The sequence below is a fragment of the Dromiciops gliroides genome, chromosome 3 (genome assembly GCF_019393635.1).
Source record: "Dromiciops gliroides isolate mDroGli1 chromosome 3, mDroGli1.pri, whole genome shotgun sequence".
NCBI classification, from domain to species: domain Eukaryota; kingdom Metazoa; phylum Chordata; class Mammalia; order Microbiotheria; family Microbiotheriidae; genus Dromiciops; species Dromiciops gliroides.
Genome location: NC_057863.1, coordinates 610,499,682 through 610,526,101, shown reverse-complemented (window position 1 = coordinate 610,526,101; position 26,420 = coordinate 610,499,682). Strand labels below are relative to the sequence as shown.

At 47.0% G+C, this 26,420-nt stretch overlaps 1 protein-coding gene across 3 annotated transcripts in view; it reads left to right on the top strand.

Moving 5' to 3' along the window:
- EPHB2 (EPH receptor B2) overlaps nt 1-24,319 on the top strand; it is a 268,821-nt gene extending 244,502 nt beyond the window's left edge. The window contains exons 8-16 of one of the 3 annotated variants that reach the window (XM_043996951.1): nt 750-858; nt 2,423-2,487; nt 8,738-8,860; nt 9,294-9,541; nt 12,480-12,695; nt 14,383-14,532; nt 18,250-18,443; nt 21,126-21,281; nt 23,634-24,319. In XM_043996951.1, coding sequence (XP_043852886.1) covers nt 750-858; nt 2,423-2,487; nt 8,738-8,860; nt 9,294-9,541; nt 12,480-12,695; nt 14,383-14,532; nt 18,250-18,443; nt 21,126-21,281; nt 23,634-23,742 — 1,370 coding nt within the window. In that variant the 3' untranslated portion in view covers nt 23,743-24,319. Of the gene's footprint in view, nt 1-749; nt 937-2,419; nt 2,488-8,737; nt 8,861-9,293; nt 9,542-12,479; nt 12,696-14,382; nt 14,533-18,249; nt 18,444-21,125; nt 21,282-23,633 lie in introns of all 3 variants that reach the window. The other 2 variants (XM_043996950.1, XM_043996949.1) reach the window with 2 other exon arrangements.
- Nucleotides 24,320-26,420: the final 2,101 nt, after the last annotated feature.

Sequence of the window (26,420 nt, the reverse complement as noted above, 5' to 3'; positions counted from 1 at the left end):
TCTAACATCCCTTCCTGCTTGGACATCCCGTGTCCTAGAGACCCTTCCCACCCTCATGTTCTGTGTTCAAAGGGCCCTTCCAACTCTGACATTCTGCGTTTCAAGGGCCCTCCAAGTTTTGACATCCTATGCCATTCCAAGCTCTAAGAATCTCTGAGTCCAAACTCTCATGATGGAATAAGTCATTAGTGACTATCTACTAAGTGCCCAGTGGGGTGGGTGAACACAGAGTCAGGTCAAGTCAACATTATTAAGCACCTACTATGCTCCAGGAACTATAAAAAGAGAAGCAAAAGATCGTCCCTGCCCTCCAGGAGCTCACAGTCTAACAGGGGCGACAGCATGGAAACAATCATGTATAAACAAGCAAGACAGGATAAATTGGAGGTGCCCTGAACTGGCCTCAAAGGACGTCCAGTCTAGTTAGACAGATGAGACAGCTAATAGTATAATAGAGCATCTAGTGATTTCCTTAATACTATAAGAATTCAGAGGAGGAAGAGATCTGTTGTTATGGAAGGCGTTTCCAAGATGCTCAGCTCACTTTACCTAGCACTCAGGTCAGGGGTCAGGAATCAAGGGAGAAGGAGAAGGGAAATGAGGAACTATTGATTGATTGATTGATTGATTTCCCTGCACAAGTTCCCAGTACTGCTTTGAGGGCAGGGAGGATAGGGAAGAAAAGAGGAGGGAAGGGACTTGGGGAAGAGGGCTTGCTCCAACCTGACGCATCTCATGCTCTCCTCCAGCCGAGTACCAGACAAGCATCCAAGAGAAGCTGCCTCTCATCATTGGCTCGTCGGCGGCAGGGCTGGTCTTCCTCATTGCCGTGGTCGTCATTGCCATCGTGTGTAACAGGTGCGCCTCCCCCCGCCCTGGCCCCTTCCGTCTGTCCACCCGAGTGCCGGGCTCTATCTCTCTGTCTAGGCACTACAGGTATGCCTCCTCCCTGGGGATCATCAGCCTGTTTGTACTACTACCAGCCTTAGAACAGAGCGAGCATTTATCTACAAGGTGTTGTCTAAGTGCTACACCCCCCCCCCGCCCCCCCAAAAAACAACTTTCCCAGCCTCAGCTTCCTCCAAGGGGATTAGACTCAGTGATCTGTCAAATAGCTGAGGCTTGAAAGGCTATGATGGATGATCCTTTGGATCCCCACCCCTCCCAACTGACCCATTATTGGTGTCTGAAATTCTTCCATTAGAGATTTATTTCTTTGGGTGGGCCATTGGACTTCTCTTTTTAAGAAAAGCAAAGCCCACTGGGAGGGGAAATATGCTGTGTCCCTAGGACCAATTGTGAAAATTACTGGGAGGGGGATTTTCTAATAATCAGAGCTGCTTCAAAGTGAAGTGGCTACTTCCTCTGGGGGGGGGAGTGAATTCCTGTTCACAAAGGCTCTTCAAGAACAGGCTAAGAGGCCTTTTGTCAGGGATATGGGAGGAGGAGATGGCTTGGTATTAGACTCAGTGGCCTCAGAATCCCCCTCCAGCTCTAAGGGAATAAAATGCTCAGATTGCCATCTAGCAGAAAGAGAGCTCTGCCTCTTACTAGCTCCATGACCCTGGGAAAGTGACTTGACTAATCCCTCTGGACCTCATTTTCCTCCTTCGTAAAATAAGGGGATTTCTAAGGCCCATTCTAGCAATCCTGGCAATCAACCGATAGACCTACTATGTGCCAGGCCCTATCCAGATGACAGATGTTTCTGGTTAGTGAGTCCATCCGATTCCTTTATTACGTACAATGTAAGCTATTTGAGGGCAGGCAGGGTTTGTAACCCCATCACCCCACCCCACCCCCAGTGTAGGTTGGCACCTTCTCTTTAAGATGCAGAGAAACTCTTAAAGAGAAAATGAAAGGTTGTTACTTACCCAGGGTCACACCACCAGTATCTATGAGAGGCAAGACTTGAACCCAGGGTATTATTGGCTTCGAGGCCTGCTCTCTTTGCCCACTCCTTCTCACCAGATCCACAGTAGGCACCTAATAAATGCTTGTTGAATTAAAGTATTGGGGTGCTGCCAAGTCCTGTGCTTGGCTCTAGGAGTACAAAAAAACATCTGCCCCAAGGCCCCGCTCTCCAGAAACTTGTGGCACAGACAGATGGGAAGGCCCTGGTGGGGTAAGGGTTGAAGGAGGGTATACTCAATGACAGTGGTTTCCTTGGGTTTAGAAGGAGAGATGGGTGGGTTATCAGGGAACCAGAGAGGGGAGGGAGCAAGGGAAAGGAGAGTGGGTGGTAGGAGAATGGTTGGGAAAGGGGTGGTTGTGGGGGGAGAGGAAGGAGACTGGAGCCTGAGGAAGGGGCCTCGGGAGGCTCTAGCCACTCCACCCCACCCCACCCCACCCCCAGGCTGAGGCTCGCAGCCTCCCTCCTGCTTGTTCCCATCGCTTCAGCTAGTGGTTTTTGTTCCAGAAGGCGGGGGTTTGAGCGTGCCGACTCCGAGTACACGGACAAACTACAACATTACACCAGCGGCCACAGTATGTATCCACCAGCCACAGCAGGGGCCTCCAGGGGGGACGTGGGATCCCGTGCTACCTCTGGTCTCACTGAGAGGCCTTCGAGCAGATGGAGATGGGGAGGCATGAAGATGGGGCTGGAAAAGGGGATGGGGACCAGGAAGGTGAACAAGAATGGAGGCTAAAAGTTAGAGAGGGGCCAGGAGATAGGAGAGATGGCCGGCTAGAGGGGAGGGGGATCAGAGGGAGTGGCCACAGTCTTGAGAGGGGTGATAGACTGATCAGGGGGAAGGGGAGAAAGAGGGGATGGGAGATGATTAAGATGAGCTGTATGTTCAAAAGTGAGTTGAGAGCTGATGAAGGGATGCACCTCAGAGGTGATAGGGAGGAGAATGGAGGGGACTGGAGATTAGAGATGGGGCAAAGAGGGGAGCAGGTAAAGGTTACAGAGTGGTTAGATGGTTAGGCACAGGGAGATGATCTGATAACTCAAGGGAGGGGCAAAGAGATGGGCTTATTGTGGGACAGGGCCTAGGAGATCAGAGAGGAAAGAAGCCCAGAAGGTAAGTTGAGGCAGAGACTGGAGAGGATTCAGAAACACGAGCAAGGGATGAGGTGAGCAGGGAAGGGAACAGAAGAAGGAGCACATGGGGTCAGTGCAGGAAGGGCCTGGGAAGTGGCTGACAGCAAGTGAATAAGGGAGGAAGGACTCTGGCCATAGGAAGGTAAATGATGCCAGGAGAGGGGAGAGTGGAAGGGAAGCAATGAAAGGGCCTAGGAGGTGAGCAGAGGAGGGGAGTAAGAAGATGAGGCAAACCTGAAATGGGGGCGGGGGACAGGGAGGGAGCAGGGAAAAGGAAGCCGGAAGGAGGTGATGCAGGGCCCAGAGAGGTGAGCAGCTGAAGGCCTTCCAACTTCCCATTCTCCCTACCTCCCTTCGGGCCCAGAGCCCAAGAATGGCCCGGGCTCTCGCCTGGGGGTGGCTTCTTTGCCCCTGTCTCCTCCAGCTCCAACTTCTCCTTGGACCTATGAAGGCACTGCCTCCCTCCCTCTCCCTCCCACACAGTCAGTGGCCCCCCTTCCAGAAATACAAGCCCCTCTTCTGAGGGGGCCTGGCAGCCGGGTTAACCACGAGGCATTTGTGTTCCGGCCAGATGAAAGAGAGCCGGCCCATTTGTGGTTGAAAACATCACGCAGCTTAACTAAAACCAACGTCCTTAGAAAGAACCCTAGCATGGGAATCAGGACACCTGGGGCCTTGGCCCAGCTCTGCTACTTCCTTACTGTGTGACATCGGGAAAGTTACAAACCTTCTCTGGACCCCCAGTTTCCCCACCTATAAAATGAGGAACTATTCTAGATGATAGCTACTCAACCTGAACTCAGGAGATCTGGGCTTGAGTCCTTCATAACCCAAAGCAAAGCTGGTTCACCTCTCCAAGCCTCAGTTTCCCCATATGTAAAATGGGTAGAATGGTGCTTTTCTTTCTAGGAATGAATTGGTATGATCAGGGTGTCTTTGGAGGATCACACGAAACCATCCACGTGAAATAGTTTGTACCTTATAAAATGGACACACACAGAGACAAATATAACACATGGTGGTGGGAGGAGGGGCCAAAGATATCAGAATGCTTTGGCAATATTGGAGTTGGAGGGGATCAGGGAAGAGTCCACGGAGGAGACAGCTTGGAGTCTGTTCCAGCAACGCAACATGACTTATGCGAATGCTTGAAGATGAGACATAGAGTTGTTGAATTCAGGGGGGCAGCTGGGAGTCAGTTTAGCTACAGTGTGGAGGAGTCAGAGGTTAATACGGGGCTGGAATCAACTGGAATCAATATCTGTAAAGCACTTAGCACAGTGGTGAGCACTGAGTCAACAGAGACCCAGTAGCATTCACCTTCTTGGTTAACTGAGGCACAAATGTGGGCTCTTGCATTTCTTGAAGGAGTTTCCATGAACCAAAACAAGAAAGGTTTGCCGAATTAAACCTTCGGTTACGGAGGGAAAAAATCACGGAGTCATAGAATGTGAGATCTGGAAGGAACGATAGAACGTGGAATGTTAGAACATAGAGCTGGGAAGGGTTCCAGAGCATAGACTGTCAGTGCTAGAAGGGACCTTAGAATATAGAACAACAGCCGGGCAGGTGGCGCACATCTGTAATCCCCGCTGCTAGGGTGGTGGTTGGTATTCAGTCTTTTTTCAGTTGTGTCTGACTTTTCGCCATCCCATTTGGGGTTTTCTTGGCAGGGATACAGGAGGGGTTTGCCATTTCCTTCTCTGGCTCATCTTACAGATGAGGAAACTGAGGCAACCAGGGTGAAGTGACTTGTCCAGGGTCCAGCTAGTAAGTGTCTGAGGAGGGAATTGAACTGAGGAAGAGGAGTCTTCCTGAATCCAGATCTATCCACTGTGCCACCTAGGAAGGCTGGGGATAGAGCTGATCAAATATCCACACTGTCTAGCACCAATATGGTGAGCATCCATGGAGAGACCAACTGGCCCAGTTCAGAAACAATGAGACAGAAGCTTTTGTACCAGTTAACAGTGGGATTAGGCCCATGAATGGCCACTATACTTCCAGCCTGAGTGACATAGGGAGACCCAATCTCAGAAGAAAAAAAAAAGAATCTAGAATGTTAAAGTTGGGAGGGAGCTTAGAACATAGAGTGTTACAGCATAGAACATCAGAACCAGGAGGAAACCTAGAACCTAGAATGTTAGAAATAGAAGGGGCCTCAGAACATGCAAAGACAGTGCTGGGAAGGACCTTATAATTCATCTAGTCCTTGTTTTGCAGAGAAACAAATGTATATATGGAGGCAAGGCAACATTAACATCATCATCATAGCTAGCATGTATGTGGTGCTTTGGGGCAGCTAGGTGGCACAAAGGATAGAGAGTGCTGGGCCCAAAGTTAGGGAGGTGAGTTCAAATCTTGCCTCAGACACTTCCTAGCTGTATGGCCCTGGGCAAGTCACTTCACCCTGTCTGCTTGAGTTTCCTCAGCTATAAAATGAGCTCAAGAAGGAAATGGCAAACCCCTCCAGGATCTTTGTCAAGAAAGACCCCACGGGGGCAACTAGGTGGTGCAGTGGATAAAGCATCAGCCCTGGATTCAGGAGGACCTGAGTTCAAATCTGGCCTCAGACACTTAACACTTACTAGCTATGTGACCCTGGGCAAGTCACTTAACCCTCATTGCCCCACCAAAAAAAAAGAAAGAAGGAAAAAGAAAGACCCCACATGGGGTCACAAAGAGTCAGATGTGACTGAAAAGACTAAACAACAAGAAAAAAAGTCGTGATGCTTGAGGGTGTACAGAGTGCTTTACAAATATTATCTCACACCACTAAAGTGAGTAGAACTGCTAGAATCTGGGATCCCTGACTGTCAGTGAGTCACTAGAGGCCTTCAGGTTTCCAGAATGCTCCATCCTCTGAACATGCTGATTCACCAGAATGTGACTGTCTATGAAGATAGGGCTCAGGCCTCAAGTCATGTTCCCCTTAGTGGTGATGGCTTAGCTCTTGGCTCCCACTCTCACATTACAACCAATAGGCGGGTTTTCAACTGGATTGACGGTTAGCATATGGGGAAGGCAGGGGCAAGGCATCCAAGGGGGAAAGAGAATTTCTTTCCATATAACACTAACTAGGCCTTGTGGGGATTGAGTTTAGAAACTGGGCCTCGTTAGCACCAAGATCTGACCCACTGAGCTCTTGGCCCCAGCTGGTAATTAAAGCAGGAGAGATTTTCCCCCTGTTCTGCAGGGAGAGAAGATCAAAGCCTTGGAGCTGGATAGAGGCAGGTAAGCCACAGGCCTTTGCAAGGAGAGGAGTCTGCAAATCTTCTAAGGCTAAAAACCTAGAGAAGAAAGGGGATTTTTTTTTTCCCAGGGAGCTGATACCAGTGCCTGCCTAGGACTAATTCAGGAAGGGAGAAAACAGGCTGACTGACTGTAAATGTGGTTGGCCCCAGATCCGAGGGCCGACTTCTAGAAGAAATCTCTGCCTTTTCCAGCCGATCTGTGCAATGAGTGAGCTAAGTTACCAACCAGCCAAACCTCAGGGATCTCCAGAGAATGATACTGCCATAGTGCTTCCCATTTCTCATAGCATTTTACAGTTCACAAGAGGCAAGGTCCCAGGTTCAAACCCTGCCTGCTACTTACAAATGATCTGATCCTAAGCGAGTTATTTTCCTTCTCTAAATCTGTTTTTCCCCTTTGTAAGAGTGAAGCACGATGATCTCTGAGGCCCTTTCTAGTTCTGAAGTCTATAATCAAGGACCTGTATTTGAAGCCCAGCTTTGCTACTTGCCTCAAATTGGAAACAGCTGGGTCATGGTAGAGCGCTAGACTTGGAATCAGGAAGATCTGAGTTCAAATACTGCCTTAGACACTAGCTGTGTGACCCTGGGCAAATCACTGAACCACTATGACCCTCAGTTTCCCCATCTGTAAAAGGGATCAGTTAGTACTGTAGTACTTTACCTAAGAGGGTCTTTGTGATGAGCAATTGGCAAGCATTCCAGCGCTATATAAATGTCACGCGTAACTGTTGTTTTACACCATTTTTGTTGTTCAGTCGTGTCCAACTGTCCGTGACCCTAGTTGGGGTTTTCTTGGCAAAGATACTGGAGTGGTTTGCCATTTCCTTCTCCAGCTTATTTTACAGATGAGGAAACTGAGAAAAACAGGGTTAAGTGACTTGTCCAGGGTCACACAGCTAGTAAGTGTCTGAGGAGGGGTTTGAACTCAGGTCTTCCTGACTCAAGGCCCAGCACTCTATCCACTGCACCACCTAGCTGCCCATTTTAGGCAGAGAGATCCACAAAGGCACCACAGCAAAAGAAGCAAGATATGTTGGGGGTCAGGGGAGTGGAGAGAATTGCCCAGTTTGGCTAGAGTATAGAAAACTTGAAGAGGAGTTCATAGGGCAACAATATGGTACGGTGAGAAATGTTTGGAATCAGAGGTCCTAGATTCAAATCCTTATTACCTGTGTGACCTTGGACAAGTCACTTCCCCTTTCTGAGACTGAGCTTTTTCATCTGTAAAATAAGGTGGGTTCTAGATAACCACTAAGATACCTCCCAGCTCTATATCTATGACCTAATATGAGTTAAAATTCAAAAGGTAGATTGATGCCCAGTGGTGGAGGGCATTGGATACAACAACCCAGAAGTTTTAATAGTGACCACAGATGTAGAGTTGGAAGGGACCTCAGAGGTGACTCACTGGACAGTAAAGACCTACTGGGGGGCAGCTAGGTGTTGAAGTGGATAAAGCACCGGCCCTGGATTCAGGAGGACCTGAGTTCAAATCTAGCCTCAGACACTTGACACTTACTAGCTGTGTGACCCTGGGCAAGTCACTTAACCCTCATTGCCCCACAAAAAAAAAACACTGAAAATTTAGATGCAGATGAGGGACATGACATGGGATGGGAAAGATATTGAGAAATCACTTTCACAGGCAATATGATATTTTATTCATTGGCTGTAAAAAAAAAAAGGATATCTTTTTTCCAGTGGCTATCTATTTTTCAAAGTCATCTTGTTTTTAGGGATGTAACTTATGTTTGGTATGAAGATGGTGTGAGGCACGCCCCCACCCCACCCCCATAAGAACTTATAGTCCACTAAGGATAAAATACACTTAAAACCTGGCAATATGAGAGAAGTGACGGTATGGACAATAAATGAAGTCAGAATGCAAAGGAGAGAGATAGCCCTTTGAAAGGGGCAGTGTACAGGGATCAGAGAAGACACCATGGAAGAGATGGAATTCAAGTAGGGCCTTGAAGGATGGGGGGGGGGCGGTTCTGATAACCACTCAGACAACATGGGTTGGAATTCTGACTCCAACATTCATTAACTGTGTGAAACTCTCTGGCCTATGGTTCTCTCATCTGTAAAATGGGGGGGGGTAGAATTAGACGAGCTCTAAGATCCTTTCTAGCACTAAATCCTTAAGAACACACTGTTGTATGTTGGTCTTTTCTCCTCGAGTCTCCCTCTTCCTTCTTGACTCCCTGCTTCCTTGTCACCCCCACTCACTTTCTTGTTCTGGGATGTGCCTTTCTCCTGGTTGATTTGCATAGGCTGGCATTGGGAGGACACTCGGAAATGGCTTTGCCCTGCCCATGAGTGTCTGCCTGCAGCTGAGTGCCCCTCCCCAGCTGTCTGTCTGTCTGTCCATCCGTCTGTCAGTGTCCACAGTTTGGTGTGACTGAGCCCTGATCTCATCCCCCCCTCCCAGTGACTCCAGGCATGAAAATCTACATTGACCCCTTCACCTATGAGGACCCCAACGAAGCCGTGCGAGAGTTTGCCAAGGAAATTGACATCTCTTGTGTCAAAATTGAGCAGGTGATTGGAGCAGGTAGGTGGGCGGGGCCCTCCCGTGCACTGTGGCCTCTGCCCTCCGGGATCCCCCTCAGTCACTGGGAGAGTCTGTTTCAGATCAATAGGTCTTAGGGTGGGAGGGGGACTATCCTGTACCCCCTTCTCCTCAGGGGATCCCAGGGGAACCAGGCTCAAGTCATCTACTTTATTGCTCATATTGGCCAAGGTCAACTCAATGAGCAGGCCATTTGTCACACCACTTCTGATCTTCCTTCTCTGGAGATCAGATCATTGTAGATGGAAGGAAACATGGTTAGTATCCTGTGACTGAGAAAATGGGTTGGTCTTTGGGAAGGAAAAGCAACAATCTCTGTAGACCCCAGTGAGTGGAGATGACATGGAAGAGGGGACTAAGGCAGAACTGCCATCCCGTGAGTGATCTGCTATCCCTTTCTGTCTGCCCATGCCAGGGGAATTTGGTGAAGTCTGTAGTGGCCACCTGAAGCTGCCAGGCAAAAGAGAAATTTTTGTGGCCATCAAAACCCTCAAATCAGGCTACACGGAGAAGCAGCGCCGGGACTTCCTGAGCGAGGCCAGCATCATGGGCCAGTTTGACCACCCCAACGTCATCCACCTGGAGGGCGTGGTCACTAAGAGCACACCAGTCATGATCATCACCGAGTTCATGGAGAATGGTTCCCTGGATTCCTTCCTCCGGGTAAGAGAGGGTAGAGCAGGGCAAGGGACTGAGGGGGAGGGGAGGCGAGCAGAAAGAGGAAAGGGGGAGGCCCAGGATCATAGTCCACTAGAACACAGAATTTCAAAGCAAAAGGGTGGCTCAGACCCACTCATATTCATTCTATGTCACAGCCTGAGCACTTGTTTTATCACATGGAGATCAAAACTTTGCCTTTCAGGTTATTGTTGTTGAGTCATTTCATTTGTGTCCAACTCTTTGTGACCCCATTTGGGAGTTTCTTGGCAAAGATACTGGAGTCTTTGCCATTTCCTTCTCCAGCTCATTTTACAGATGAGGAACTGAGGTAAACAGGGTGAAATGACTTGTCCAGGGTCACACAGCTGGTAAGGGTCTGAGGCTGGATTTGAATTTAGATCTTCCTGACTCCAGGCCCAGTGTTCTATCCCCTGCCCATCTAATGGGGTTTATCATCATGACTCCAGTGGCCAGAATCACTTTGTGGAGCGGCCCTAAAACCACAGTGGACTCATTCCCACCAGGGGGATGTCAAATAATACTATTCTTATATTACCACAAAACAAAAGGAGGATCCCCAACCCCCTGGGCATCCATGTCTAGAATCATCCCTCTAACTACCAGGGATCTATCTGCCCCTAAAGATCCCTATAAATGTGCACTGGGGCAGCTAGGTGGCTCAGTGGATAAAGCACTGGCCCTGGATTAAGGAGGACCTGAGTTCAAATCCAGCCTATGATGCTTGATACTTACTAGCTGTGTGACCCTGGGCAAGTCACTTAACCCCCATTGCCCTGCAAAAAAAAAAAAAAAAAAGGCAATATAGAAGTACTCTTGTTAGAGGGGCTCTAGGGCTCTGGCTGCTTGACCATGCCTATTCCCCTGATCCCTAGTGTCAAGATATTGCAGGGAAGGGGGGGAGGGTGTTACTCACCACTGTGGGCAGCTGTGAGCTCTCTGCCACTCAGGCTTACAGCTAAAATTCCTTCACATTTCATCAGAAGGGACCTTAGATCATAAGATCACAGAGGACTTTGGAGCAAGAAGAGACCTTAGAACACAGGATGTCAGAGCAGAGAGGGCCCTTAGAACCCAGAAAGTCAGATGCAGAGAAACCTTAGAACACAGGATGTCAAGTCCATAAAGAAGGTAGCAGCCATTAAGTATGACAATGTAAGCTAAGTGCCATTTTGAAGACATCATCAGTGATGCAGGAGGTTAAAGAAGGGAGAGATCCCTTCGGATGAGAACAGTCAAAGAAAGCTTCCTCAAACAGGTAGGGCTTAAGCTGAGCCTTGAGGCCCGGGTAGTGCTAAGCTAAGTGAACAGGAACAAGAAAGGGGTTCCAAACTCAGGAAAAGGATATGAGCAAAACAGTGGGTCCATATGGTATGTTTGAAGGACGTTGAAGACACACTAGTCTGGCAAAGAGAGCTCACAGTAGGGCCTCAGGGGACAGAGCCATAACTAGCTATTTTGGCCCCTGAGCAGGTGGCACAAAGAATGCTCAGGGCATCAATCTACCTTCCAACCAACTTTGTGATTCATGCTGAGAAAATAATACCAGGAGCAATTAAGATAAATTCATTTGAGCAAGAGGGGGAATTAATTAGATAGTGGATCACAGATTATTCACAAGGCACGGGTCTGGTAGCTTGCTCTTTTGACTAATTGTTCTCACCCACTAGGTGCCAAATTCTTTTGTTTCTGTGCTGAAGAAAGGCCCATGTTAGAGGGTCTGGAGCCTCAAAATGCCAAGGGCCTGGGGCAAAACCCCAGGTATTCATGACTCTGGCTGTAGCAAGTATGATCAGAGACTGAAGCAGGAGTCAGGTGTGTAGAATTTGTAGTTTAAAAAAATAAATAAACAAAACGTGGGCTCCTAACAGACCATACCAGCAAGGCATTTAAGCCTCTTTGCACCTATTTCCCGCATCTACAAAACAAAATAAAGTCAGCCCCTGCCTTCTGATGGGAAAGGTGGCACACTTCTTAGGGGAGTGGTGACCAGAGAAGGGTATTTTGGTACAAAAGAGTTACCTGTATGTAGAGTGAGGCCACTGAGAAGTAGACAGGCACAGCCCATTCAGGAACCAATGGCAGATTTGAATTGTTCGGTTGTTCCAGTGAACTAGAAGAAGGGTAACTGGGTGGCACAGCGGATGGGGCACCCACTGTAAAGGCAGGAGGATCTGAATTCAAGTCCAGCCTCAGACAGTTTGCTTTGTGACCCTGGGCAAGTCACTTAACCTTGTTTGCCTCAGTTTCTTCATCTGTAAAATGAACTGGAGAAGGAAATGGCAAAAAGCCCAGCATCTTTGCCAAGAAAACCCCAAATGGGGTTGCAAGGAGTCAAACATGATGGAAATGACTGAACAACAACAAACTAGAAGAAAGTCCTTGAATCTAGGAGTTTATCTAGGGAGTTAAAAGGGTGAAAGGCTCTATGTCAGAGGTGGAAGAACACAGAATGTCACTTATCTAAAAAGGGTGGCAACCCTAGGCAGTGTTTAAGTGTTGCTACAAGACATAGTGGAGAAAGTCTTTTGGAAATAGTTGGCTGTGCAGGAAGATCTATAAGGAGGTTATTGTACATACTTCAGGCTGGTTGAAGGTGCTAGGGGATGGTAGAGGGTATAATGAAGCAGACTTAATTACTCAGTTTGAGGACAAACATCCTAATTAATCTGTTCAACAGTTGAGTGGATTGCCTTGGTAATGAATTCCATGTCTGGGAAGATCTGCAAGTAGAAACTGGAGATATTGTTGAGGTTGTTCTAGAGGGGGTACCTGCTTTGGGAATGGGTTGAGCTAGTTGTCCTCCAAGGACTTGACATATCTCTAGAAAGTCTCTTCTAACCATGAAATTCTATGAATCTTGGACTCTTGCCCGTGATTAATACCTTTCTCATTCTGCTTTTGTCCCTGGTTTCTTCTAAAGCAAAATGATGGGCAATTCACAGTGATCCAGCTGGTAGGCATGCTTCGGGGCATTGCTGCGGGCATGAAGTACCTGGCAGACATGAACTATGTACATCGAGACTTGGCCGCCCGAAATATTCTAGTCAACAGTAACTTGGTCTGCAAGGTGTCTGACTTTGGACTCTCGCGTTTCCTGGAAGACGACACCTCTGACCCCACCTACACAAGTGCCCTGGTAATGAACATAAAGGGGAAGGGCAATCATTTGAAGAGGGATGTGCAAGCTAGCAAAGCCTGGATCAGCAATACCAAGGGAAGCAAGGGAAAAACAGCCATGGACCAAGGTCCCCATTGTTCCATAAACCTAAGGAAGGCATCCCCCTATAGATTTCTGACAAATGATTCTCAAAATGTGCAGGATGGAGGATAAAGTCAACTGTTATAACTTCGGGTGTTTATTTTAGAGACTAGAAATTGAGACCCGAAAAGAAAGATTGGCCCTAGAATAACAAGCAAACATACATGAGTCCTATTCAAAAAACATCTCTCCAAGTGACTCAAAGGGGCCTTCAGTTTCTAAGTTTCAAAGACCCCTGGGTTCAATCTTGTGACACCAATAGAGGAATCATTGACTGTCATAAATGGAAGGAACTTCTGACTGTAGTATGTCAGAGCTAGCTAGAACCGATCTTAGATTGTAAAATTTCACAGCTGAAAATTACCCTAGAACATAGACTGTTTGCATACAATGTTCATCCTGGGCATAGCCATAATAACAGAGAATGTCCGTGTTGGGAGGGACTTTGGAATGCAGAACGTCCTTGCCGTGAGGGCCAAAGAAACAAGAGTATCCGAGCCGCATGTGTCCTTAGAACATTGAAAATCAGAGCGTGAAGGGACCTTAGAAGATATACCATTAGAACATACACCCAGTACCCTCCACTGTGAAGTGGTAATGTTTTTACCAGTGACCTGAATGGATACACAGGTAGCATGTTTGTCGAATCTGAAGATGAAACAAAGCTAACAATACAATGTGTTCCATTCAATTCAAAAAGCATGTATTCAGTATGCAAGACACTATGCCAGAATTGAGATCTAAAAAGCTCTTAAGAGAATGGAAAAATGAACTCAATCTAATAAGATAAAATGTAATAGGGATAAAAATTGAAGTCCTAAACTTTGGTTTTGAAAAACACCAACTATACTAGAGTAGGATGGGCCCCATGACTGCCAACAACAACAACAACAAGAATTTAGTGTAATCTTGGCTTGAATTAAGAGAAACATGGTGTCCATAAAAAGGGAGATGACTTTTTTTAATGAGCCCAGGGAAGGTCTCTAGGGACCTCCTCAGAACCCTATATTCTTTCCTGGCCCTTCCTTCATTTACTGAAGCTGGAGCTCGTTCATTCCCAATAGGTCAAACAGGATAGCGAAAGTATGTGGACCATGTAAAGGACCTAGGGATGTCTACCCTAGAGAAGAGAAGACTCAGGGGAGACGTGAGAACTGTTTTCAAGCATTTGAAAGGCTATCATGTGGAAGAAGGATGTCAGGCCCCCCCAGAGGCAGATTCGGGAACAATGAGCTAAAGCTTTAAAAAGACTGGTTTAGGCTTGAAGTCAGGAAAAATGTCTTATCCTTGAGAGCTGCCACAAGGGAAATGAGATATTGGGAAATAGCAGGGTCTTCCTCGCTGGAGGTCTTCAAACAGAGGCAGACTGTCTACATGGCAGTTATAATATAGTAGATGTTCTATTAAATATATTATATGTGTAAACATTACATGTTCTATTATGTCATATAGCATATTATAGTATAATATATTATGTTCTATTTTTTGTTATGAGCTAGACTAGAAGACCACTAAGGTCTTTAAAAATCTGGATATCTACGATTCCTTCTTCCTCCCTCCCCAGGGTGGGAAGATCCCAATACGCTGGACAGCTCCGGAAGCCATCCAATACAGGAAGTTCACATCTGCCAGTGACGTGTGGAGCTATGGAATAGTCATGTGGGAGGTGATGTCCTATGGGGAGCGGCCGTACTGGGACATGACCAATCAGGACGTAAGTTTTCAAGGGAACAGGAACAGAATCTTTGAAATGGGCAAGATCTTTTGCCAAAACACCCAACAGAAGGAGCCCACATTTTTTTTTCTGACTGCAGTAATTTCTTGGAGGGAGAGAGGGAGGGAGGAGACCGAAGTCAGGGGGTTGGTCTAGATATTGTGGGGTGGGAGATGATACCTGTTGAAAGCCCCTGGCCCCAGCCCCCTAACAGGTGTCTGCCAGATGCTGGCTGTTTCCAGGACACAGCCCAACGTCTGCCCCCTTGTTGCCTAATCATGTTTGCACTGAACCCAAGTGAGGATCTGGAATAACCTATCAGGTGATCAAACAATTATCAGATATTTAGTGAGGACCTGCTGCATCATTGACGCTGCTCTATGTGCTGGGATGTGTAACAGGAACATGATGCCTGGTCTGTGCCCCCAAGAAGCTCATAAACATAGGCCTAGAAGGCACCTTAGAGGCCATCTGGTCTGAACCCCTTATTTTACAGAGAAGGAAACTGAGGCATAGAGCCTGGGCTCTGACTTGCCCCCATGGGTAACAAGTGGCAGAGGTAGGATTCAACCCCAGGTCTAAGTCAGTTGTACTCTCCACTGCATTCCACTGCCTCCCAAAAATCTTGTTAGGGAGTCAAGACTAACACACATGTAATCATAGCCTGTAGGAGCTGAACATCCATATGAGAAATGGAAAGGACTTTAGAACAATGTTGGGCCAAGAGACATCTTAGAACCCAGGATGTCAGAGCTGGGAGGGCCCTTAGAACCCAGGCTGTCAGAGTTGGGAGGGCCCTTAGAACACAGAATATCAGAGCTGGGAGGGGCCTTAGAACACAGAATATCAGAGCTGGGAGGGCCCTTAGAACACAGGCTGTCAGAGTTGGGAGGGCCCTTAGAACACAGAACATCAGAGCTGGGAGGGCCCTTAGAACACAGAATATCAGAGCTGGGAGGGTCCTTAGAACACAGAACATCAGGGCTGGGAGGGCCCTTAGAACACAGGATGTCAGAGCTGGGAGGGCCTTTGGGTCATAGAATGCAGGACTGGAAGACATCTCATAGCTCTGAATGTCAGAGTTGGCAGGGTCTCTAGAACATTGAATATTAGCACTTGAAAGAACTTTAGTACATAGAATTTTACAGCCAAAATGGGCCTTAGGATGCCATCTAGTCCAACCTCCTTATTTTACAAATGGAAAAACTTGTGAAAGAGAAAGAAGTGATTTTCTCAGTCACAGAGCTGGTTTAGAGAGAGAGAAAGAGAAAGGGGAGGGGAAGATGGGGGAGAGAGGAAGGGAGAGTTTAGATAGATATAGTTATGGATATAGATATGTATTATATATATATGTATACCTATAATGTTAATCATAAAACTTAGCTCTTCATTCTATTCTAAACATATGTACATATATGTGCATGTATAACATGTACATACATCACATATGCATCTATATTTAGAATAGAATAAAAAGCTAAGTTTTGTGATGAAAATTATAGGTATAGTAGGATTTCCAGGAAAGCGAAGTGCTAGAGTTGTCAGGGAAGATGCCATGGAGGTGGTAGAACTGAGCAGGATTATGAAGGATGGGCAAGTAGTCAGTCAATCAGTCAGTCAGCTAGCAATTATTAAGCACCTACTACATTCCAGGCTCTGTGCCAAATGCTGAAGATACAAAGAAAGACAAAAGACAGGCCCCGCTGTCAAGGAGCTCACAATCTAATGAGAGAGACGTGAAAATGACTATGTACAAGTAAGATAGACACAGAATGAATTGGAAGTAGTCTCAGAGGGAAGGCTCTAAAATTAAGGGAGCTATTAGTGGGTAACAGCATAAGCACATGGCTAGGGTAGCAGATGAACACTTTGTGCTCCTGGGATCACCAGGAGCCAAACCTCCCCAGAGAGGGGGGAATGCTGGAGAGGGGTGGGAAGTAAGGTTGAAGAGATCCAATGAAGTCTGCTTATGGAGGGCCCTGAAAGCCTATGTCAAGAAAACTAGGTTTGTTGTAGTAAGAACTAGGGAGCCATTAAAAGTTCTTGAGCAAGAAAGTGAAGGGCCACTGGGTGATGGATTTTTCTGGTCATAGCAGATCAAGTCAACAATGGAATTTTAATCCATGTATTAATCACCTGCTTTCTACAAGGCACTGTGCTAGGAGCTTTGCATCCAATTAATCAGTATTAAGTACTTACTATTTGCCAGGCACTGTTACAGTCGTACCTCTCAAGGAACTTACATGGCAGTGGGAGAATAGAATATGTATAAGGCAGGGATTAGAGTGAGGAGACCAAAGAAGAGACTGGACACAGCACCCTGGGAGTTTTTAGGGATGGGGAAATCAGAGAGGGACACACAGAGGATTTCAACCTTGAAAGAAGGTCCCAACTGCCTCTTTTATTTATTTTTTTAAATAATGCAGGTCAGTGAGGGTTAAGTGACTTGCTAAGTATCACACAGCTAGTAAGTATCAAGTGTCTGGGAGGCAGCTAGGTGGCACAGTGGATAAAGCACCAGCCCTGGATTCAAGAGAACCTGAGTTCAAATCCGGCCTCGGACATTTGACACTAGCTGTGTGACCCTGGGCAAGTCACTTAACCCTCATTGCCCCACCAAAAAAAAAAAAAAGTGTCAAGTGTCTGAGGTCGGATTTGAATTCAGGTCCTCCTGAATCCAGGGCCAGTGCTTTGTTCACTGCGCCACCTAGCTGCCCTCTCCCCAACTGCCTATTAATTTGGCCCATATGACCTTGCGCAAGTCCTTTGACCTCTCTGGGCCTCAGTTTCCTCATCTGTAAAACAAAGGAGAAGAATAAGAAGATCTTAGTGGTCCCTTCCAACTTTGAACTATAAGTAGGTGAAGAGGAGCAATGAGAAATAAATATGGAAAATTAAGTTGAAACCAGATTGTGGGGAGCCTTAAATGCGAGGCCAAGAGGTTTATATTCTATTCTAGAGGATAGAATGGCCCTGGTAATAATGAATTGTCATTGATACTCATCTGAGTACATGTTGTATCCCCTACCCCAAAAGACTATAAGCTTCTTGAGGTCAGAAACTCTCTCACTTTTGTCTTCATATCCCCAGTGCCTGCATGTAATAGGTGCTTAATAAATGCTTGTTGGCTAATTCACTAATAGTAATTGGTGCTTAATAAATGCTTGTTGGTTAATAAACTAATAGTAATAGGTACTTAATAAATGCTTGCTGGTTAATTCATTATTGCTGTTCTTTCTATTACTTCTACTGTTTTGATACTGTGGATGGAGCTCCAGAATTGGAGTCAGAAGAAGTGAGTTGGGGCAGCTAGGTGGCACAGTGGATAAAGCATCAGCCCTGGATTCAGGAGGACCTGAGTTCAAATCCAGTTTCAGACACACTTACTAGCTGTGTGACCCTGGGCAAGTCACTTAACCCCAATTTCCTCACCAAAATAAATAAATGAATGAATGAATGAATGGATAAATAAATAAATAAATATTATCTAAAAAAAAAAGAAAAAGAAGAAATGAGTTTAGATACCAGCTCTGCTCTATGACCTTGGGCAAGTCACTTCCCCTCACCAGCCCTCAGTTTCCCTATCTGTTGAATGGGGTTAGTAATACTTGTATGATGTACCTCATGAGATTATTGTGAGGGAAGTGTTTTATGATGCCTTAAAGTTATAAGGGATATTATGATCATCACCATCCTCAATTTTTTTTTGTTTTTTAGGTAATCAATGCCATAGAGCAAGACTACCGGCTGCCCCCTCCCATGGACTGCCCCAACGCCCTGCACCAGCTCATGCTGGACTGTTGGCAGAAGGACCGGAACCACCGACCCAAGTTTGGACAGATTGTGAACACACTGGACAAAATGATTCGAAACCCCAACAGCCTCAAAGCCATGGCACCCCTCTCCTCTGGGTATGCCCACCCCCACCCACCACCCCACAGACACATTTCAGCCCAGTGCAGCACAAGGGGCCTTCACCATTTTGTGGTGAAACCTAAGGATCCCTTCTTAGAATGATGTCTTTAAAGGGATAAAATAAACTACACAGGATCACAGAGGAAGCCACTCATAGGCTATCCAATCATGGAGATCTGTAGATATGCACAGCCCTGTGTCTCCGACCATATGTAATACAGGTTTCCAGAAAATGAAAGGAGAAAGTTTATGGACCCCAGGCTGAGATGCCTCTGATGTGGAGGAGGAACTTCCCCCAAAGTCAAAGCTGTCTACCAGTAGGACGGAGATATAGAGGTCAAAAGGTTGGGTGGGCACCTGTGGGAGATGTGGGTGAGGCAGATCAAGCTCCCAACAAGGGGCTGGACTGGATGGACTGTAATTAGATTCTTCCTCTCTGGGCTTCCATTTCCTCCTTTGTAAAATGAGTGGCTTGGAGCAGAAGACCTCCAAGTTTTTCTTCTAGCTCTGGCATTCTGTGTTCTAAAGTGTCTCCCACTTCTGTCATTCTGTTCTAAGGCCCTCCCAGCTCTGACATCCTGTGTTCTAAGGTCTCTCCGAGCTCTGACATCCTGGATTCTAAGGGCCCTCCCAGCTCTGACATTCTGTGTTCTAAGGCCCTCCCAGTTCTGACTTTCTGTGTTCTAAGGATCCTCACAGCTCTGACCTTCTGTGTTCTAAGGTCTCTCCCAGCTCTGACATCCTGTGTTCTAAGGACCTTCCCAACTCTGACATTCTGTGTTCTAAGGACCCTCCTATTTCTGATATTTTGTTCTAAGTTCCTTACCAGATTCAACATTCTCTCTTCTGAGATCCTTCCCAACCCAAACTTTCTGTGCCCACAGGTTCCCTCCCATCTCTGATGCTGAGGATTCTCAGGTGCCTTCTAGCTCTGACAATCTATGTTCTAAGTGTTCTAAGGCCCCTTTTAGCTCTGACATTCTAGGGCCTAAGGGCCCTTCCATTTCCAACATTCTGTAGTTTAAGATTGCTTCTGGCTCTAACATTCTCTATTCTAAGGTCCTTCCCAACTCTTAATGGTTTGAATCTAAACTGTTCTTGTTTTACCCAAAAAAAAAACCCAGGTCCCTCGCCTACAGCTGCCTGTTAAGTCTTCTGAACTGGAAACAATATTGACTTGCCCAGGCCATGGAAGTCCCCTATCCACCTCAGTTCTTTCCCTACCATTGAGTGAGACAAGGGGAGGGCACTATCCATTTCAACACTTCTTTCTTGAGCCTCCTATGGACCCAACACTTTGAAGGAGCCCAGAAGGAACTGGGTCTATGGCCTCCAGGTGCTTAAACCTTTGTTTGAATCAGGATGACTTGGGGTCCCCATGGAGGAGAATACTGGGTTAGAGGTGTCCCAGAAACACCACATGTTCCCTCAGTAACCACAGACCCTCCAAGCTGGAGGCAAAGTGCCTCTTCTCACATCATCTCCCCTGATCCTTACAACAACCCTGTGAAGCAGGTGCTACAGTCATCCTCATTTTTCACATGTGGGCTGAGAGAGTTTTAAGTGACTTACCCAGGGTCATTCAGCTTGTTAGTATCAGGTCCTCCTGACTCCAAGTCCAGTCCTCTCCCCACTGCCCCGCCCAGCTTTCCTGTTTTTCACTCATCAGTAACTACTCCAGCAAGTAGATAAAGAAACTCAGGTTAAAAAAATTTGAAACTGGGGCAGCTAGGTGGCACAGTGGATAGAGCACCAGCCCTGGATTCAGGATGTCCTGAGTTCAAATTCAGCCTCAGACACTTAACACTTACTAGCTGTGTAACCCTAGGCAAGTCACTTAACCCCGATTGCCTCATCAAAAAAAAATTTTTTTGAAACTAGAAATCTTATAAATCAAATGTTGAGGGGGCAGCTAGGTGGCACAGTGGATAGAGCACCGGCCCTGGATTCAGGAGGACCTGAGTTCAAATCCAGCCTCAGATTGACACTTACTAGCTGTGTGACCCTGGGCAAGTCATTTAACCCCAATTGCCTCACCAAAAAAAAAAAAAAGTTGAAAACTAACAATAAATAAATTAATGAATAAATAAATAAATAAAAACACTGGGGAAAAATTTTTAAAAAGAAACTTAGGTTGTGACTCTACAAGAAATAGCAGCTCAGAGAGCACTGGCAAGCCCCCTACCCAAGGGCACACAGGTCAAAGAGACTTGGAACTCAGACTGCCTGACTTCAAAGGTCCTGCTCCTCCCACCACACCCAGGGCCCCCTTCTTCTCTTCCCCGTTTTCTGTTGGGAAAACCACCCAACCCTTTTGCTTCCCTCTCCTCCTCTCCCCCCCCCCACATCTTTCACTCAGGTTGATGTTTGGGGGAGCTCTCTTTTCAGCCTAAATCACTCTTCAGACACTTGTCCAGGCCCCTCTATGTCACCAAGTGACCCCAGCAGACCCTACCCTCCTCTCACCTGTAGTTCACATGCACTATGTACATATACACATATGCAAATATATATAGATACACACATATGCCTGTATGTGTACATATATTCACATGCATGTATACACACATGTATGTAGACATACACACTCCTTTGTGTAGACACACATGCACACAGGTATGCACATCCACACACACAAGCCTCATTAGCAATGACCGTTTTTGCCCCTCCTCTCTCAGGATCAACCTCCCCTTGCTGGATCGCACGGTCCCTGACTACACCAGCTTTAACACGGTGGATGAGTGGCTGGAGGCCATCAAGATGGGCCAGTACAAGGAGAGCTTTGCCAACGCCGGCTTCACATCCTTCGATGTCGTCTCTCAGATGATGATGGAGTAAGTGCCGGGCCTTGCTCCACTGGGCCAGTCGTTTTCCTCCCATCTAGCCTGGTGGATGAGGGTGCCAGCCAGGCAAGGTGAAGGTGACCTTGGAGGAGTAACTGAGCAGGGCCAAATATTATTGGGACCTGTCTCATAGGTGGCCGACGGGGTGAGGTTAGCAGCTCGGGGCAGCTTCCCATTAGCCAGAGTATTTATTAAGTGCCTACTGCATGCCAAGAGCTAGGAATACAAAATCGTCAAAGAACTTCCATTCTCTCAGGAGAGATCATCTATATACATATACAGAATAAATAGCAAAGAGAGAAGGGGTAGTTTGGGGAGGAAGGAAGATAGCACAAGAGGGCTCTGACAGTCTTTCCTTCATTACCTGGCATGTGAAGTTCTGGGGTTCCCTGATGGTTCTTTTCATCAGATTCAACCACAGGGATCTAGGGATTCATCCTTTCTGTGTTACCTAAGAGTGCAGATCTCTGGGGAGAGAACGGGCTGGTATCCATCTGTCTACAGGTTGCAGGAATGAGCTAGGAACACGGTTAGATCACAAAGGGAAATTGACTGTGAGGAGATCTGGCCCCAGGCCACAGCAGCTAACGTGTACCTGAGAGTGTCTGATGAGGCATTTACTCTCCTTGTGTAGAAAGTGATCTGTAGCCAGGAGGAGAGGTGAGATCTCAAAGCTCCCCAGAGCCGTTTAAGTGGTACTTACAGGAGGCTGAGGAAGCTCGGTCAGAAAAGGGGAAGGTATGAGACAAGGCTTGGGGAGGAAGGGGAAGCAATTCCAGGGTCTGGAGGCCCAGCGGGGGTGCAACCACAAAGCAAGAACAGGGTGTTTCTATACCCAAGACAAGGAATGAAAATTGTTTATGACGGGCCACTGGAGGCTTCAAGCACTTTCTGTGGCCCATGCAATCTAACAGATCACAAAATCAACACGCCTGAGCCATGGAGAACAACATTTCTTGGTATTAAAGGAATTAGAAAAAGTCATATTAAAACGTGGCCCTCACCACACCTCTCCAGGTGTTGTGCCCTAGGCAAGCTGCCTGCCTCGTCTACCCCTAATCCACCTCTGCCTGACATCCCAGCGATGAAGCAGTGAGTCTTAAGCCCCAAAGGAAATCATTGTTGAACAATCAATGCAATGGAATCAGAAAACATATATGAAACACCTACCATGTGCGCAAAGGAAGGAAGATACAAAGACCAAAAAGACAGGGTCCCTCCCCCTGGGGAGCTTAGTGTCTCATTAGGGGAGCTAAGACATAACACAGGGAGAGTCAAACAGTAACACAAGTATTAGGTAACAGTGAAGCCCCTACCGCCTTCCCAAATGAGATCATAGAAATAAAGTGCTTGCAAACTGTAAAGTGTGAAATGTGTAGGTAGTTAGTATAATTGTTCTCATTTTAGGAAGGACGTTAGCAACAACAATAATCGTAATAGCTCACATTTAGACGGTGCTTTAGGTCTGAAAGTGTTCTACAAATATCCTCGAATCTTATCCTCACAACAGCCCTGAAGAATAGGTGCTATCCCCACTTTACAGATGAGGAAACTGAGGCTGAGGGAGGAAGATAGAACAGATTCACCTTCTTGGTCCCCCAGAGGGCAGAACTAGAAGCAGTTCATACTGGGAAGGGTGTTGCAGAGAGAGACTTTTCGTTTTTAACCTTGAGAGCTCTCCAAGCTAAATGGGCTGTCTTAGAAGGTCGGAGGTCTTTGAACCTGGGCTGCTTGATCACTTGGGGGGAATCTTGCAGCGTGTCAAGGAAATCTAGCTCAGGTACAGGTTAGAGATCCCTTCCAACCCTGAGAAGCTGTGATTCCTCTCCCTGTCATTGACTCTCTCCTTCAGGAGAGAGAACACCACCTCACTTACTGATGGCTATGCATGAGCCAGCAGAACACTGGGCCAGGTCCCACCAGGGTCATTTTCCATCTGTGAGCTAACTGTGCTCTTCACTCATTACCACAAGCTCCAGGCACAACCAACTTAAAAGCATAAAGAAGAAGGGCTATGGGGGGCGGCTAGGTGGCATAGTGGATAAAGCACCGGCCCTGGATTCAGGAGTACCTGAGTTCAAATCTGACCTCAGACACGTGACACTTACTAGCTGTGTGACCCTGGGCAAGTCACTTAACCCCCATTGCCCCAAAAAAAAAGAAGGGCTATGAGCTCAGAGAAGGGAGAGGCTTGTGAGGCACTACACTCAGAGGTGGCGACACCTAAGGGAGTGGGAGAGTGAAGAGGGGGAAAGTCTCCCTTCTAAAGGTGGGCTGTTGGGCTGTCACATTTTAGCCTTCTGGCTCCTTGATGCCACATGTATTTGTGTTTCTTCCCCAAAGGGACATTCTTCGTGTGGGCGTCACTCTAGCTGGTCATCAAAAGAAAATTCTGAACAGTATTCAGGTGATGCGAGCGCAAATGAACCAGATCCAGTCAGTGGAAGTTTGACCTTCATCCCACTTTCACTCTCCTCTTCCTCACGGCCCTGCTCCCCTTTGCCCCTGTGTGCCCCGTTCCAGTTTTTGAGCATCCTATGTCCAACCACAGAGTCACCCACCTACTCTGAGGACAGTGGCAACAGGTGGAACCACTCCCACAAAGAGAAGTCATCAGAAACGCCGAAAATTTAAGCAATGGGAAAAAATAAAGAAAGAAAGAAAAAAGGGAATGGGAAAAAGATATTTTGGGGAAAACCATATGAAAACTATTTTTAAAGGACAAATAATGAATGAAGAACAGCAGTGAGAGTCTTTAAAAGGGCTTGTTTAGGTTTTTTTTCCAGTCTGAGACCAAAAGCCGTTTCTTCATCTCCCTCCAAGAAAGAGAATGATCCCCAGGACTGTTTGAATAAGACCAGAAGGAGAGGGGTGCTTTCAAGGAAGACAAATGGAAAGAGAAGACTGGCCCTCCTTCTCTTCTCCCTCAGAAGGCTGCTATCCCTAGCATCATCTGACAGCCAGTGCTCCCTGAGGCCTCAGTTTCCCCTAGGGGACACTGAAGTGGGCAGGTGACCTAGGGGACCTGAGGAACCATTCCTCCAGAATAGACCTGCCCCAACTCAAACTGATGAATTCTTCAGGTTTGAAGATTTTAACAAACTGAAAAGGAAAACAAAAAGAGAGAAAGAGAGAGAATGAGAGAGAGACTTTTTGTTTGTTTTTGCAGGGGGCTGATGGGCACAGCCCTCCACTCCCCGCAAGAAGGACACCCATACACAAGCAATGGCCCAGTTCTTGCAAAAGACAGCTTTTGTGAGAGCCACCTTTGCCTGGGCATCTCCGTATACCCTACAGTGGCACCACCTTCTCATACATATCACATGCACAAAATTTGGCGTTAGGTCTTCACCACGTGCCAATGACCTCCTCCTTCTCCTTGGGCTCTCCCGAGGCCCGGGAGCAAGCAGATCGGTGACTGGTGCTAAAGCGTTGGCTATGATTGCCATCCGGGAAGATTTGTCCTGTTGCTTGGTTTGTTTACACCAATTTTGTGGGGTTGGGGTTGTTTTGTTGGGGTTTTTTTTTAAATGACAATGAAGTAACACTTTGATGTTTCCTATCTTTTAAGGACTCCGTCCTTCTCCTGGCAGGAGGACATTTACACTTATTGACTAGGCAATATACCAAGGGCAAGATTTTATATGCCCCTTTCCTGATTTTTTTAACATATGATTTCCACTACCCCGTAGGGTTCTCATCCACCCTGTCATCCCATCTCACCAAAGCAAAAGCCACTCCGGGGCTGAGCAAGACTTGTGGGGAGGCAGGCAGACAAACAGGCAGGGAGGCATGGGGTGGAGAAGGGGACTCACCCCATGCCCCAAGGTTACAGCTCTTAAACAAATACCCTTGGATGGGAAAAAAGAAGTTAGGACAATGCCAGCCCCATCTATTTGGAAATTAGAAGGTGAGTGAGAATAGGGAAGCAAGAAGTACCCAGGACTGACAAGCAAAACATAGTCACTAATCCTAATATTCAGTGTTCTCGGACCAGCCCCCAAAGAGAAGAGGTCCGGCAGAGCCACCAGCATTTGTCCTTGACTGCTCAGAGAGGAGCAAGCCTAGTTTAGAATAGCAGAGGGCCCCGAGAGAGAGTGCCCTAAGCATTTGGACCATACTGTGTCAGAGGCCAGGACCTGAATCATTCACTGTGATACCCCATGAGATCATTTTCCCTGTCCCACAGAGACTCTGCAGGTAATGGGCTAGTTCTTTCTCTGGGGAGATCAGGGGTCTCTCCCAGCTCTAAGACCAGACTGTTGACCGGGAGACAATGGCTTGGCCAAGGGGGCCGTCCTTGGTGGATGGATCAGGGCACAGGTGCTGCTGTGTCTCAGTCCCTCCCAGGAGCAAATGCAGATGTTTCGATGGAACAATCAAGTATAGTGAATGGTACTGGAATAAACACGTTAGTTACATGTTGGACCCCTGTTCTGTGTAAGTACCACATGCACTGTGGAGATTCCCCAGGAGCCTTGGGTTGGGTTAGCTGGGCCAACGGCCTTAGCCTACTTTCCCAGAGAAACACCACCACCACCCCTGTTTGCCCAGAGGATGCTGGATTCCTTTGCAGAGTCTGAAACCAAGGAAACAGCCTTGAACAAGCACTAAACACTCTATATAAATAAATGTCCGTTAATAGGGTTAATAACATTCACATGCCATCTTGGGGGGAATGGACTCCTAGTCTGGGAAATGATTCTCCCAAGCTCAAAGAGGTGAGAAATACCCCTAGGTTCACTTTGTACTATCTCCTGATACAGTCTACAGTGGGAGCAACCCATTCCCATGATAGTTGTGTTTTGGCTTTTGGTTTTGTTTTGTTGTTTTTTGGTGGGGTTTTTTTTGTGTGTGTGTTCAGGGAAATGGGGGTTAAGTGACTTGCCCAGGGTCACACAGCTAGTAAGTGTCAAGTGTCTGAGGCCGGATTTGAACTCAGGTCCTCCTGAATCCAGGGCTGGTGCTTTTCACTGCACCACCTAGCTGTGCCCCCATTCCCATGATATTTGGATGAGGGTTCATGTGGTTACACCCTAGCCAATGAAAAACTCTCTTGGGGGCAGCTAGGTGCGTAGTGCCTAGGCAAGTCACTTAACCCTCACTGCCCCTCAAAAAAAAAAAACTCTC